The sequence below is a fragment of the Schistocerca americana genome, chromosome 1 (genome assembly GCF_021461395.2).
Source record: "Schistocerca americana isolate TAMUIC-IGC-003095 chromosome 1, iqSchAmer2.1, whole genome shotgun sequence".
Taxonomy (NCBI): domain Eukaryota; kingdom Metazoa; phylum Arthropoda; class Insecta; order Orthoptera; family Acrididae; genus Schistocerca; species Schistocerca americana.
In genome coordinates this window covers 827,004,491-827,020,896 of record NC_060119.1, presented here as the reverse complement: position 1 = coordinate 827,020,896, position 16,406 = coordinate 827,004,491, and the positions used below count along the sequence as shown (strand labels likewise).

The 16,406-nt window shown below is 44.0% G+C and overlaps 1 protein-coding gene across 1 annotated transcript in view; it reads left to right on the top strand.

Annotated features, from left to right (window-relative positions):
* Positions 1 to 16,406, top strand: part of LOC124594457 (fibrillin-1-like) — a 200,812-nt gene that overhangs the window by 41,189 nt on the left and 143,217 nt on the right. Inside the window, exons 5-6 of the mRNA XM_047132836.1 lie at positions 4,440 to 4,562; positions 15,493 to 15,750. Coding sequence (XP_046988792.1) covers positions 4,440 to 4,562; positions 15,493 to 15,750 — 381 coding nt within the window. The remainder of the gene's footprint in view (positions 1 to 4,439; positions 4,563 to 15,492; positions 15,751 to 16,406) is intronic.

Genomic DNA, 16,406 nt, shown 5'->3' with positions numbered 1-16,406 from the left:
CGTTGAAAACATCGGAAAGTTGCCGGTGGAATCCCGGCGGAAGGTTCTTCAGCAGGAGCTTCGTGACGCCATCGCTGCCTCCAGCCTGCTTGGGGTTCAGCGAATGAAGCTGCACAGCAACTTCTTCCTCCGTTATAGCGTGCCGCGGTCAACGCTTCTGTGAGAATTTTGAAACGTTGGCGAATCCTAAATCAATTCGTGGAAAACTACTGCACTTTTTTCCTTTCCGCAGTTTTAACTTCTCTGCGTGTTGCACAAATTTCAAAACCTCCTTGGTCTGCAAGAACAGTAGTTACTCCGACAACAGACGCCTTCTTCAGTCTTTGCTCGTATGGGTGTTGGCTCTTTAATAGTGACAGCTATTTACTTACAACTGATATATGTTTGAAAATTTTACTGTACTTAAAGCGACGAGCATTTTGTGTATCACGTTGCCAGCGATTTAGAAGTCGAAGGATGTCGTTAACAGCGCCAGTTGCGTTGATAGCACTCCTGAAGCGAATAGCAGGAAGTGCGTCGTACATTTCAGGAATCAAATAGAAGCGACGAGGGCATACGTTTGGGGAGTTTGGCGAATGTTGCAACAATTCTCAGTCACAATGATGGAACTGATCTGTCACAGCTGGCGCTCCGTGTGCCCGAGCATTGTCCTGAAAAATGACGGGTAGTTTCTGCAGAAAGTGTTTCAGCGTATTTCTGGCAGCCTTCCTCCGGTTGAGTCCAAAAACTGGACACAGCTCGTTGACAGTGTTGAGGAACGGCATGCGTTAGGATATCAGCATCAAAATCGAACACGAGAATCACCATAACTTTCACATCACTAGGAATCTGACGAACTTTCGAATGCTGTGATGCCGTTTTTCTAATGCCTAATCATTCCTTCAGAATGTGAAACACGGTCTATGTGTTCTTTCGGGTTAACTCAGGAGTCGCTCTTCTTGTTTAGCGACACGGGGATGACGTGGCCGGCTAATGTCTACCACTTTTTGAGCAAGAGAGATTCCATTTGCGATGTAAGGTATATTCGTAATCCTATGTGTCTAACATGCGGTATGAGTGACATTATTTGGTTTCGTTGCATTGCGTCTCTAATGCAGTCTCGGTAGCCTTAATGTTCTTACTCTAGTATTTTTTGCCAGTTCTGTGTGGCCTAGCTAAAAATAATTCCTTCCCTGATCGTGCTTAATCGTATGATGTCTTTTAGTCATTCACTGTAGAAAACAATGTCGTCCTATAGCTGAGATGCCATCTGCTATATCAGCCTACAGACAGAGAGCAGCATATTTATCCATACGGACTGAGCTCTAGCTCAGACACCGCTTACGTTTCGGATAGACCGCTCGTTAGTGTCACGTACTGTTTATTTGTAACGTTCCTTGTTGGTGAGGTCGATTAAATGTTAACTGATATGCGTAGTCTAATTATTTGGATCTATTTGTGTATCAGATGTTAGATAATTAGCAATTAATGGAGTTCAGTTTCTCTCGTTGTCAATTAATGCTTCATACACAATAATGGCGACCTGTGGTAACTTCTTAATAATATACAATAATGGTAACCTGTGCGATTGCTAATCTTATGAATCTAACAAGACGATCAGGGAAAAACTGAGTCAGTGGCAGTAGCGGCGGCACTCATTTGACGCTAAGCGTTGTATGGCCCAAAATTGTTCTAAGTCCTCCAAACGCATCAGATCAGCTGGTGGCTGAAGCTGGCGAAGACGCCGGAGCGGAAGCACTGCTCCAAAACAAGAGGTGAGATGACAAGCTCTGAAGTTGAATAACAAGCAAGAAGAAGAAGAAGAAGAAGAAGAAGTGAAGTGATTTCTGCACAAGAGCGTCTGAAAAGGAAACCCCAGTATTCTGTGTTTTTCGGTAAATGTTCAGCTTGACAGTCTGGGAACTGAATCTTCCGACCGTTCAAAATGCTCCTTGGAGAGGGCAGGTCCCCTTCTCGCGGTTAATCTACGATTTCTTTTGTACCACTCTCCTCTAGAAAAAAATTATTTCTCGCTGCTTTTGTCTCTCTCAATCAGCCTCCAGTACTGTCGTGGTTCTCAGTCATCCTAGCCAAAGTTTATATGAACCAATATCCGTATGTATTATGTCCTTAAACAAAGCTTTTTGTGCTTTCGGTTGCGTTCCATGGTTTTCAAAGTTTGAGCTTGGGGTTCTCTTTTCTCTTGCAAGATAGCAATGTCCAGCGTCCGTCCGAAAAGTCCGCTTTCTATGTTCGTCTGACGGTAGTGGTTTTCGCTAGAGATTCCTCCTCTGCCCACCTAATACAACATTTGTGCAAATGGTCTTCACACGATGTCCTTACTGTGTTCCATCAGCATGGTACAGCGGCACTAGCAATGAGCACCTCCCCTCGCTGGCCTTCTAGCAAGTCCTCAGTGGGATCTCTGATGGTTCCGGCGCTCGGCTCCGTTCCCGTATTGCCCAATCTGCTTTCAAAACATTCCCATATTTCCAACCAACATTCTAATAAAATCTGTTTTAGATTACTACGGAAACTGTCAATCACTCGTACATCAATTCATTTATCTGATTGCAATTGATTAGTTAGGTCGAAAGTGGGTCACAAATATGCATTCAGATATGTTGCGTGACTATTCCAAAAAACTGTTTCGCGAGAAGAGCCGCAACACGACTTGGCATGGACTCGACTAATGTCTGAAGTAGTGAAGTAGTGCTGGAGGGAGCTGAGAACATGAATCCTGCAGGGCTGTCCATAAATCCGTTATAATATGAGGTCGTGGAGATCTCTTCTGAACACCACGTTGCAAAGCATCCCAGATATGCTCAATAATGTTCAGGTCTGGGGAGACTGGTGACCAGCGGAAGTGTTTAAACTCAGAAGAGTGTGCCTGTAGCCACTCACAATTCTGGACGTTTGGGGTGTTACATTGTCGTGATGGAATTGCCCAAGTCCGTCTAAATGCACAGTGAACATGAATGGATGGTTACGTAGGTGTCACCTATTAGAGTCGTATCTAAACGTATCCATGGTCCCACATCACTCCAACTGCACATGCCCCACACCATTATAGAGCCTCCACTAGCTTCAACAGTGCCCTGCTAACATGCAGGGTCTATGGATTCATGAGATGATCTCCATACCCGTTATGTTATGCTATGTTATATTAACCGGGGACCTAGAAACGACGGAAAGGCTCCGTTCCCGCCACAGCTGCAGTGGTCCACAACCCGACGACGACAACCGCAGTCCACTTCACCCCTCCGCCGCCCCACACGGAACCCAGGTTATTGCGCAGTTCGGCCCCCGGTGGACCTCCCAGGGAGCGTCTCACACCAGAAGAGTGTAACCCCTACGTTTGCGTGGTAGAGTAATTGTGGTGTACGCGTACGTGGAGAACTTGTTTGCGCAGCAATCGCCGACATAGTGTAGCTGAGGCAGAATAAGGGGAACCAGCCCGCATCGCCGAGGCAGATTGAAAACCGCCTAAAAACCATCCACAGACTGGCCGGTTCACCGGACCTCGACACAAGTCCGCCGGGCGGATTCGTGCCGGGGACCGGCGCTCTTTCCCGCCCGAAAAAACCGTGCGTTAGCTAGCACGGCCAACTAGGCGGGCCCTCGGTACCCGTGCACGTCCATCCACTCGATGCAATTTGAAAGGAGACTCGTCCGACCAATCAACATGTTTCCAATCATCAACAGTCCAATGTCCGTGCTGACGGGCCAAAGCGAGGCGTAAAGCTTTGCGTCGTGCAGTCAACAAGAGTACACTAGTGGACCTTTGACTCCAGAAGCCGATATCGACGATTATTCGTTGAATTGTTCGCACGGTGTGTCATATCGGTGGCCCAGCATTGAAATCTGCAGAAATTTGCGGAAGGGTTGCACTTCTGTCACGTTGATCTATTCTCTTCAGTCGTCGTTGGTGCAGGATCTTTATCCGGCCGGAGCGACGTTGGAGAATTTATGGTTTGCCGGATTCCTGATATTCACGGTACACTAGTGAAATGGTCGTACGGGAAAATTTCCACTTCATCACTTCCTCGGAGATGATGTGTCCCCTCGCTCGTGCGCCGACTACAGCACCACGTTCAAACTCTCTTAAATTTTGATAACTTGCCATTGTAGTATCAGTAACTGATCTAACAACTACGCCACACACTTGTTGTCTTATACAAGCGTTGCCGGCCGCAGCGCCGTAGAAATTTTCTTCTTCCAAAGCAATTGTTAAGCAGTTGTCATTTCATCAGTAGTCGGTGTATCAGCATTCAACGAGAAAAATGTAAAATGCCGTACCCTATGATGCTCCCAGAACTGGTTAAGAAGTGCAAATGTCTATTGATACGGATCGCATCTTTATTTGACGATAAATATTTATTGCCTGTCTGTTTTTACAACTTGAAACACAGTTTCGAGCGTTTGTAGTTCTACTACGACACTTTTTTTTTTCATTTCAGACGTGGACGAATGCATCGCGGACAATGGCGGGTGCGAGCAGCAGTGTGTGAACACTGCCGGCTCCTACAGCTGCGCCTGCAAGGAGGGTTTGCGACTCGCCGCCGACGGCAAGCACTGCCTCGGTAAGACAGCCGCTCTGCACCGTGTTTGATGTGAACACTGTGAAGTGCTGCTTTTTGCTCTTCTCCAGTGGTACTGATAATTAATCTTTTCGTTGTCATGACACCCCCTCAGCTATTCATTACTAAAAAGGTAAAGAACCGATGGAGAATTGGAAAAGTCGCGATAAATCCACATGAACCATCACTTTCCACTTTTTACGGGAGGCCTTCTTTGTCAATTTTTTCAATATTACAAACAGAAATTTATACTTGTTGTTTGATACTTTTGTAAGGGTTCCACAAAAGCAGAAGTTTCATATACCCTGTAAGACTTCATTTAATATATTTGGTGCTCGATTTTTTCATTAATTTGCTCTTTGTCGAAAGTATGGCCAATTATGTTAATATTTTATCAACCACAAAAATGATGGAAATTTTACATTGGCTGTTGTATGATCTCACTTGTCCACGAAGTTTCACTTTTATCATCGACGGCTGTGATTTCCCCTTCCACACATAAAATCCTAAATTACAGACATATCATCGTAGGTAACATACGATTTGACAATGAAATTCTGTATTGTTTAGCAAAAGGCTTATCTATTTATGACTATTACCTAAAAGTTATAAATTTCGGCACGCGGATTGACCGCGCGGTTTGAGGCATCGTGTCACGGACTGCGTGGCCCCTCCCGTCGAAGGTTCGAGTCCTCCCTCGGCCATGGGTGTGTGTGTTGCCCTTAGCATAAGTTAGTTTAAGCAGTGTGTAAGTCTAGGGACCGATGACCTAAGCAGTTAGGTGCCTTAGGAATTCACACACATTTGAACATTTTATAAATTTCGCTCTACCAGAAATTATTCGTCACAGCTAAGAGAGCAGCTGCAAATAACAGAGCATTTTCCTCGTCCATTGGAAGCCATTATTAAATAAGAACTCATTTACCTTATTTTATGTCCAATTTCTTTATTAATTCGATCTTTATCGAAAATGTAACCAACATGTTAATATCTGATCAAGCATAAAAGTTAGTCAATAAGTGATAGCACGCGTCGAGAAAGTTTCATTTTATCATCAGTATGCACAAACACTGTGGTTTACCCATACCACACATCTAATTCTAAAATACATAAATATCAGCTTAGGCAAATTCCATTGGAAGAGAAGTTTCGAATTGTAAAAAAAAAAAAAAAAAAAAAGACTTATCCATTTCCATCTTTTACGGACAAAGTTATAAAATTTGCCCTACCAGAAATGATCCGTCACAGCTAAGAGAGCAGCTGCAAATACCAGAGCATTTTCCTCGTCCGTTGGAAGCATTTGAAAAAGCTCTTCAAACTGTGAAGCGACTATCGCTCTCCGGAAAAAGCGCTCTAGAGTAATGAGCCCTTCACAGTTTCATTTCCAAGAGGCCGATCTCCATTCTCGAGTCTCCATTGTTGATGGCCGCCATTTCTGAAACGATGGGAGTGCGCCTCATTAAATAAACTGGACGTAACTAACTTTCGTAAGTTGAAATTGAAGGGAAAGCGGTCAAGTCTCTCAATTTTTAGACTGAAAAGTAACACACAGTAATGGAAGCGTCAATCTCACACAGAACATTATGTGGAAGTGCTATGACACGACCATCGTTGTTCACAAAAATGTACTGGAATACAGTGCATCTACGTATGTTAAGTGCCTGACCGTTGTAAATATTTACTGTAGAAAGATAATTATTTTACTATGAACTAGTAATTGATACTACAACGTGAAATGTTTATTTAAATAGACTGATGAACTACTTCATTAGGGAATGATGTCGTTTTACAGGGGTAATAATTCCGTCGCCAAAATGAAAAGAATAACTGAACCTTGCACATGCCAGTGATGTAGACAGGTCACGTACATTCTCGCACAAAAAAATGGTTCAAATGGCTCTGAGCACTATGGGACTCAACTTCTGAGGTCAGTAGTCCCCTAGAACTCAGAACTAGTTAAACCTAACTAACCTAAGGACATCACAAACATCCATGCCCGAGGCAGGATTGGAACCTGCGACCGTAGCGGTCTTGCGGTTCCAGACTGCAGCTCCTTTAACCGCACGGCCACTTCGGCCGGCATTTTCGCACAGATGATTGGTAAGACTTCAACTATCCGAATGCCCATCTTGTGTAGTTTGTTATATGTACCGTGAACACTACAATTCTAATGTAGTAGTATCTGTCGCAGCGTTTAACGATACAAAAAAATGAGAGTAGTTAATAAATGACTGAGGACGAAAAGGGAGTGGGAAATTAGACTGATCACGCAAAATATTTTTTTAGTCATTTTCATATGATCTGTCAAACATTAAACTCTGTATATTATAAATATTTCAAATATGCTGGTCTATTCTATTTGCTCAAAATTGAGAATTCAGTATCAAAATGCATACCACGCGAGACAGTAAAATTAGCCTTAAGAATAATGAACTACGACATTAAAACAATTTTAAAAATCAAGGTTCACTTGGAATGATTTAAAACACAAAAGTGGAAGGATATCTCTCCCATAATTATGAGCATTTGTCTTTGCGGCAACAAATAACATTATGCACACGATAAGCTAGCGCACCGACTTAACTACAGTATCTGTGAGGACATGAACAAGATGCCATCAATAGAATATCAAAGCAAGGAACTGTTACTGTAAGTGGTTAGTGCAGCGGCATAACGGAAAAGGTTCAATCAATCAGGTTGCTACGACTAACAACCGACCCGAAATAAATTTAACTATCATGGGACGATAACAGCTTCACCGTATCGCAAACAAACCGAAGTCCACAGAGCCAAATTTGACAGTGCCCACAGCACCAATACAGTAAAGCCCAGGTAGTGTGTGTAAGAAAATCATTTTAAGAAATAGTAAAATCTTCAGCGAGGAACCAAAGTAGCCGATTAAGAGCAGTGATTATCTATATCGTACAATAATGAGTAAAGTGAGAGACGTGCTCAGAAATTTCACGAGTGTATCGTGAATATCAGGAATCCGGAAAAAATCAAATCTCCGACATCGCCGATAAAAGATACTGCAAGAATGGGACCAACGACTACTGAAGAGAATCGTTCAACGTGACGGAAGTACAACCCTTCCGCAAATTGCTGCAGTTTCAATGCTGGGCCGTCAAAAAGTTGAAGAAACCACCACTAAAGATCAGGAGAACTCAAAAAGTAGTCATAGGAATAGAAGCGAAAGTGGACATGATCGGAAGAGATAAGTCTGGAAGTGCAAACAGCATATCCAATGCTCAACACTATAGATGTCTTTATTGTTAAGCGTAGAGAAGCTGCTTAGCAGACAGATGATTGGGAAGAGGAAAAAGGGTGAGCAGAAGGGCTGAAATATGCTCAACATATGGATTTATAAAGAATGAGGCATTACTTCAACGAAACCTATTCTGCGTTGCCGTGTGGGCGTGGTCTGCGTCTCCTTAGGTCAGAGGCGGAATCCACGGAATTATCCTTCGGGAGGCGTAGCGACTACAATGGGTGGACGCCTAAGACGTCCCAGAAAGAGTACATTTCGCTTTAGGTCTTACGACCGTTTGTACGAGAGCCGCACTTTCGCTGTCCTGGCTGGCAGCGTAGCATACTTCCAACGGTAACTTGACTGACAAAGAAGGATAGAGGGATGTGAGGCGAAAGGTTAGGGCCAATGTACCATCATGTTTCATACTCTGTTACTACCTTATTGACATAAATATCTCTGCAACAGGTAGGCCTATGGCAGTCACAGATTCAGCTAATTACAATACAGATTGAGTAACATATCAGATCTGAATAATAGAGCAATAAAAACAGGTAGACCTTGATTAATAAGAGTTTCAGGAAAAACAAATTATGAAATAGCTCTTAATTTAATTAAAACCCGTCCCGCCGGAGGACCGAGTCCTTCCTCGGGCAAGGGTGTGTGTGTTGTTCTTAGCATAAGGTAGTGTAAGTTAGTTGAGTAGTGTGTAAGTCTAGGGACCGATGAAAAAAAATTGGTTCAAATGGCTCTGAGCACTATGGGACTTAACATCTGAGGTCATCAGTCCCCTAGAACTTAGAACTACTTAAACCCAACTAACCTAGGGACATCACACACATCACCGTAGTGGTCGCGCGGTTCCAGACTGCCTGGAAGCGCTCTGCCACACCGGCCGGCCAAGTCTGTGGGGATAGTCCCATGAGTCTGTTGGTGTTGTTCTGTAGGCCCGTCAATGCGGTTGTGGGCTCTCCCTGATTTTGTTTATGTGCTTCTAATGAAACTATTGTCGAAAGGAATGCTTCTTGATATTTTCTCACTGTGCCGGGGAGTAGGCTGTACGGACCGCGATACAGACAACCTGGTGCATGGAGACCTACACACGTTGTTTAATATGATGGTTGAATTCCGTGTCTTAGACAATTTACCTTTCAAGACAACGTAGGTAGTTTTAAACAGGTTGTTTATTTTAGCTTGAGACAACTAAATAACTCGAAAAAGACGGTTCGTATGGAAAAAAGTGTTATACGTGAAAAGTTCATATTAGTAAATGGAAAATGTGTCTGTGCTACAATTGGCCACCTCCTAACCACTCCTCCTGCGTGGGAGGGGTCAGCTATTTATTTTCAGATTGGATTCTCCCCATTTTATTGCATATTCGGACTTTAAGCCAAAAAATACGTACATTTTTCTCAAACAATTGTTTTCCATTCGTGGCAGATGGCCCTGTAATCGATATATATCAAGTGAGCCCGTTTTTCCACTTGAGAACCCACGCTTCTAGTTCTACATTTCATTTAGCATGTAAATGTTAACCTTTGTTTTCTAACGGTTGATATTGATGTTCAAATATTATTTGAGTGTTGCATACGTGATTGTACAGTACAAATAAAATTGGGGTAACGTATTTTTCTGTTCCCTACGTGGTTGAAGGTGGCGAGTCGCCAAACCATCGGAATGCTAGATTTCGGTCGTCACCCTCGAATCCCGCCATCAGGGTCACTGATTTTGCTGTATTTTTCCATCCAAGTGCCGTAATTATCGCACTGGCCGCGACACGCTGCCGGCCGAATACAAATCACAAACGTTGTAATGAGGTAAAATTTCCACCAGATGATAGTGATACGCGCACCTGCCATGGATACTCACACAAACAGAGAACCACAATGGTGAGAGGCAGGGGTCTAACCAAAATCAACAACCACAACGGTGATAGGCAAGGTCACTCGCCGATATCATAAACATCAAGATGGAAAAGAAAAACTATTACATTCCTGTCGTTTTCCCTGGATCACGATAATCGTCGTTTATAGCCAGAGATCGAAACGGTTAACCATATTTTCCTGTACAATCAAGTTTGCAACGCTAAAGTAGTTATGGAACATAAATATTGACCATCAGAACAAAAAGTTTTACATTTAAAATGTAAATTAAATGTAGAACCAAATGCATCGTTCTCAACTGAAAAAACGGGCACACTGTGTACATGGAAGCGATAAAGACACTGGTATAGGCAACCGTATTCAAACATAGAGATATGTAAACATGTAGAACGCGGCGCTGAAGTCGGCAACGCTAATATAAGACAACAAGTGTCTGGCGCAGTTGTTAGATCGGTTACTGCTGCTACTACGGCAGGTTATCAGGATTTAAGTGAATTTGAACGTGGTGTTATAGTTGGCGTACGAACGATGGGACACAGCATCTACGAGGTATCGATGATGTCGGGATTTTTCCGTACGACCATTTCACGACTGTATCGTGAATATCAGGAATCCGGAAAAAATCAAATCTCCGACATCGCCGATAAAAGATACTGCAAGAATGGGACCAAGGACTACTTAAGAGAATCGTTCAACGTGACAGAAGCACAACCCTTCCGCAAATTGCTGCAGTTTCAATGCTGGGCCGTCAAAAAGTTTCAGCGTGCGAACCATTCAAGGAAACATAATCGATATGGGCTTTCGGAGCCGAAGGCCCACTTGTGTACCCTGGATGACTGCACGACACAAAGCTTTACGCCTCGCCTGGGCCCGTTAACACCTACATTGGACTGTTGATGACTGGAAACATGCTCTCTGGTCGGACGAGTCTCGTTTCAAATTGTATCGAGTAGTTGGACGTCTGCGGGTATGGTCAGAATCTCGTGATTCCATGGATCTTGCATGTTAGCAGAGGACTGTTCAAGCTGGTGGAGGCTCTCTAGTGGTGTCGGGCGCGTGTTGTTGGAATGATATGAGACACCTGATTCGTCTACAAACGTGTCAGACAGGTGACATGTAAGTAAGCATCCTGTCTGATTACCTGCACCTTACCTGCATCCATTCATGCCCATTGTGCATTCCGACGGACTTCGGCAATTCCAGCAGGAGAATGCTACTCCCAACACATGCAGAATCGCTACAGAATGGCTCCAGGAACACTCTTCTGAGTTTAAACACTTCCACTGGGCACAAAACTCCCCAGACATCAAAATTATGGAGCATATCTGGGAATGCCTTGCAACGTGCTGTTCAGAGGAGGTCTCCACCCCGTCGTACTCTTATGGATTTAAGGACAGCCCTGCAGGATTCATGGTGTCAGTTCCCTCCACTTCAGATATTAGTCGAGTCCATGCCATGTCGTGTTACGGCACTTCTGCGTGATCGCGGCGGCCCTACACGATATTAAGCAGATGTAGCAGTTCTTTTGATTGTTCAGTGTATTTGTCGATTTCAGCGCGATCTACTATGAATGGAAAACAATCTTTTAAGTAAATCGCACATTTTTTTTGGCGTTGAGTCCGAATATGCAATAAGTAAATAGTAATTTTAATTTGAAAATACAATGTCGACCCCGTCCATGCATGATGGGCGGTTAGGACGTGGCCAATCGTAGGACAGATGTTGTCCGCATTGTTGTTGTTGTTGTGGTCTTCAGTCCTGAGACTGGTTTGATGCAGCTCTCCATGCTACTCTATCCTGTGCAAGCTTTTTCATCTCCCAGTACCTACTGCAACCTACATCCTTCTGAATCTGCTTAGTGTATTCATCTCTTGGTCTCCCTCTACGATTTTTACCCTCCACGCTGCCCTCCAATACTAAATTGGTGATCCCTTGATGCCTCAGAACATGTCCTACCAACCGATCCCTTCTTCTGGTCAAGTTGTGCCACAAACTTCTCTTCTCCCCAATCCTATTCAATACTTCCTCATTAGTTACGTGATCTACCCATCTAATCTTCAGCATTCTTCTGTAGCACCACATTTCGAAAGCTTCTATTCTCTTCTTGTCCAAACTATTTATCGTCCATGTTTCACTTCCATACATGGCTACACTCCATACGAATACTTTCAGAAATGACTTCCTGACACTTAAATCAATACTGGATGTTAACAAATTTCTCTTCTTCAGAAACGCTTTCCTTGCCATTGCCAGCCTACATTTTATATCCTCTCTACTTCGACCATCATCAGTTATTTTGCTCCCCAAATAGCAAAACTCCTTTACTACTTTAAGTGCCTCATTTCCTAATCTAATTCCCTCAGCATCACCCGACTTAATTAGACTACATTCCATTATCCTCGTTTTGCTTTTGTTGATGTTCATCTTATATCCTCCTTTCAAGACTCTGTCCATTCCATTCAACTGCTCTTCCAAGTCCTTTGCTGTCTCTGACAGAATTACAATGTCATCGGCGAACCTCAAAGTTTTTATTTCTTCTCCATGAATTTTAATACCTACTCCGAATTTTTCTTTTGTTTCCTTTACTGCTTGCTCAATATACAGATTGAACAACATCGGGGAGAGGCTACAACCCTGTCTTACTCCCTTCCCAACCACTGCTTCCCTTTCATGTCCCTCGACTCTTATAACTGCCATCTGGTTTCTGTACAAATTGTAAATAGCCTTTCGCTCCCTGTATTTTACCCCTGCCACCTTTAGAATTTGAAAGAGAGTATTCCAGTCAACATTGTCAAAAGCTTTCTCTAAGTCTACAAATGCTAGAAACATAGGTTTGCCTTTCCTTAATCTTTCTTCTAAGATAAGTCGTAAGGTCGGTATTGCCTCACGTGTTCCAGTGTTTCTACGGAATCCAAACTGATCTTCCCCGAGGTTGGCCTCTACCAGTTTTTCCATTCGTCTGTAAAGAATTCGTGTTAGTATTTTGCAGCTGTGACTTATTAAGCTGATAGTTCGGTAATTTTCACATCTGTCAACACCTGCTTTCTTTGGGATTGGAATTATTATATTCTGCTTGAAGTCTGAGGGTATTTCGCCTGTTTCATACATCTTGCTCACCAGATGGTAGAGTTTTGTCAGGACTGGCTCTCCCACGGCCGTCAGTACTTCCAATGGAATATTGTCTACTCCGGGGGCCTTGTTTCGACTCAGGTCTTTCAGTGCTCTGTCAAACTCTTCACGCAGTATCATATCTCCCATTTCATCTTCATCTACATCCTCTTCCATTTCCATAATATTGTCCTCAAGTACATCGCCCTTGTATAGGCCCTCTATGTACTCCTTCCACCTTTCTGCTTTCCCTTCTTTGCTTAGAACTGGGTTTCCATCTGAGCTCTTGATATTCATACAAGTCGTTCTCTTATCTCCAAAGGTCTCTTTAATTTTCCTGTAGGCGGTATCCATCTTACCCCTAGTGAGATAGGCCTCTACATCCTTACATTTGTCCTCTAGCCATCCCTGCTTACCCATTTTGCACTTCCTGTCGATCTCATTTTTGAGACGTTTGTATTCCTTTTTGCCTGTTTCACTTACTGCATTTTTATATTTCCTCCTTTCATCAATTAAATTCAATATTTCTTCTGTTACCCAAGGATTTCTACTAGCCCTCGTCTTTTTACCTACTTGATCCTCTGCTGCCTTCACTACTTCATCCCTCAAAGCTACCCATTCTTCTTCTACTGTATTTATTTCCCCATTCCTGTCAATTGCTCCCTTATGCTCTCCCTGAATCTCTGTACAACCTCCGGTTCTTTTAGTTTATCCAGGTCCCATCTCCTTAAATTCCCACCTTTTTGCAGCTTCTTCAGTTTTAATCTACAGGTCATAACCAATAGATTGTGGTCAGAGTCCACATCTGCCCCTGGAAATGTCTTACAATTTAAAACCTGGTTCCTAAATCTCTGTCTTACCATTATATAATCTATCTGATACCTTTTACTATCTCCAGGGTTCTTCCATGTATACAACCTTCTTTCATGATTCTTAAACCAAGTGTTAGTTATGATTATGTTGTGCTCTGTGCAAAATTCTACCAGGCGGCCTCCTCTTTCATTTCTGTCCCCCAATCCATATTCACCTACTATGTTTCCTTCTCTCCCTTTTCCTACACTCGAATTCCAGTCACCCATGACTATTAAATTTTCGTCTCCCTTCACAATCTGAATAATTTCTTTTATTTCATCATACATTTCTTCAATTTCTTCGTCATCTGCAGAGCTAGTTGGCATATAAACTTGTACTACTGTAGTAGGTGTGGGCTTCGTATCTATCTTGGCCACAATAATGCGTTCACTATGCTGTTTGTAGTAGCTTACCCGCATTCCTATTTTCCTATTCATTATTAAACCTACTCCTGCATTACCCCTATTTGATTTTGTGTTTATAACCCTGTAGTCACCTGACCAGAAGTCTTGTTCCTCCTGCCACCGAACTTCACTAATTCCCACTATATCTAACTTCAACCTATCCATTTCCCTTTTTAAATTTTCTAACCTACCTGCCCGATTAAGGGATCTGACATTCCACGCTCCGATCCGTAGAACGCCGGTTTTCTTTCTCCTGATAACGACATCCTCTTGAGTAGTCCCCGCCCGAAGATCCGAATGGGGGACTATTTTACCTCCGGAATATTTTACCCAAGAGGACGCCATCATCATGTAATCATACAGTAAAGCTGCATGCCCTCGGGAAAAATTACGGCTGTAGTTTCCCCTTGCTTTCAGCCGTTCGCAGTACCAGCACAGCAAGGCCGTTTTGGTTATTGTTACAAGGCCAGATCAGTCAATCATCCAGACTGTTGCCCTTGCAACTACTGAAAAGGCTGCTGCCCCTCTTCAGGAACCACACGTTTGTCTGGCCTCTCAACAGATACCCCTCCGTTGTGGTTGCACCTACGGTACGGCTATCTGTATCACTGAGGCACGCAAGCCTCCCCACCAACGACAAGGTCCATGGTTCATGGGGCATTACTAATATCAATTTTCCACGTAGAATATTCTTTTCTTTCGTAGAATGCGTCGTTTTCGAGATATTTAGTTTTCTTAAGTTAAAGCAAACACCCTGTACACCGCCAGTTACAGATTGTTACATATGCGCCAGATTTTCACCAGGACTAATGCTTCATAACATTTCTTATCCATCCTTGCTCTGAACTCCTCTGGAACGGTAACCCACAGGTCGTCTGTATGTCCAGAACTCCAGCGACTTCTTGATTTCAGTGGTTAAAAAAGTGCTCATCAATATCAAAACGAAGGCTCACATATTGGTCCGTGTGAGTATCCCTTTGTTCTTCCGCCTGGGTTATCCACTACACATTCCATCCAAACTCCAGAAACCCACCGCAAACAATTCAAGCCTATTCGGCAGCTCATTTCATAACTAAGATACTCTTCCAGTGCTGCGAACCTTACTTGTAGCTCAAGTGATACATGTAAGATGTATTCGTCGAATTAACGTCGGCCGGCCGGCGTGGCCGAGCGGTTCTAGGCGCTACAGTCTGGAACCGCGCGACCGCTACGGTCCCAGGTTCGAATCCTGCCTCGGGCATGGATGTGTGTGATGTCCTTAGGTTAGTTAGGTTTAAGTAGTTCTAAGTCCCCTAGGGACTGATGGCCTCGGATGTTAAGTCTCATAGTGCTCAGAGCCACTTGAACCATTGTTTCGAATTAACGCCCGTTTCGGATGCTCTGAAAGTCTGTCCCTGAAGGCTGGACAGCGCTGTGTGGCAACGTGCGCGCTGTTGCAGACGTGAACGAGTGCCTGCTGCGGAACGGGCACGGGCCGTGCCAGGACCGGTGCGAGAACGAGTGGGGCGGCTACCGGTGCTCGTGCGAGGGCCTGCCCGGCACGCGGCTCGCCGCCGACGGCCACACGTGCGAAGACGTGGACGAGTGCGCCGACGGCTCGGCCGGCTGCTCGCACGGCTGCCTCAACACGCTGGGCAGCGCCTTCTGCCTCTGCCCGCCCGGCTTCATCCTCGGCTCCGACTGGAAGACCTGCCAGGGTAACGCGCTGCCACACCTCCTAACTCAACTCAAGTTGAAACTTCCTGGCAGATTAAAACTATGTGCCGGACCGAGACTCGATCTCGGGACCTTTGCCGTTCGCGGGCAAGTGGTCGCCAACTAAGTTACCTAAGCACGATTCACGCCCGTCCTCACAGCTTTACTTCTGCCAGTACCTCGTCTCCTACCTTCCAAACTTTACAAAAGCTCTCCTTCTTCCGTAAAGTTTGGAAGGTAGGAGACGAGGTACTGGCAGAAGTAAAGCTGTGAGGACGGGGCGTGAATCGTGCTTGGGTATCTCAGTTGGCGACCACTTGCCCGCGAACGGCAAAGGTCTCGAGTTCGAGTCTCGGTCCTGCACACAGTTATAATCTGCCAGGAAGTTTCATATCAGCGCACACTCCGCTGCAGAGTGAAAATCTCGTTCTGAACTCAAGTTTTCCTCACTTTTCGCCTAATCTATTTCACCTTGCTGTTTACATTTGGATAATCTCTGACTCCAAATTTCGCCTTTGCCAAATACAGTGTGTATCACAGGATCTCGAATTAAGACAATAGAAATTGTTTTCTCATTCTCTTAGAAAGGATTCGTATGGAAATATTGTCTCTTGTATTAGCAGCTGTCTTTTTACTTTAGTCAAGTTTGGTACCAGTG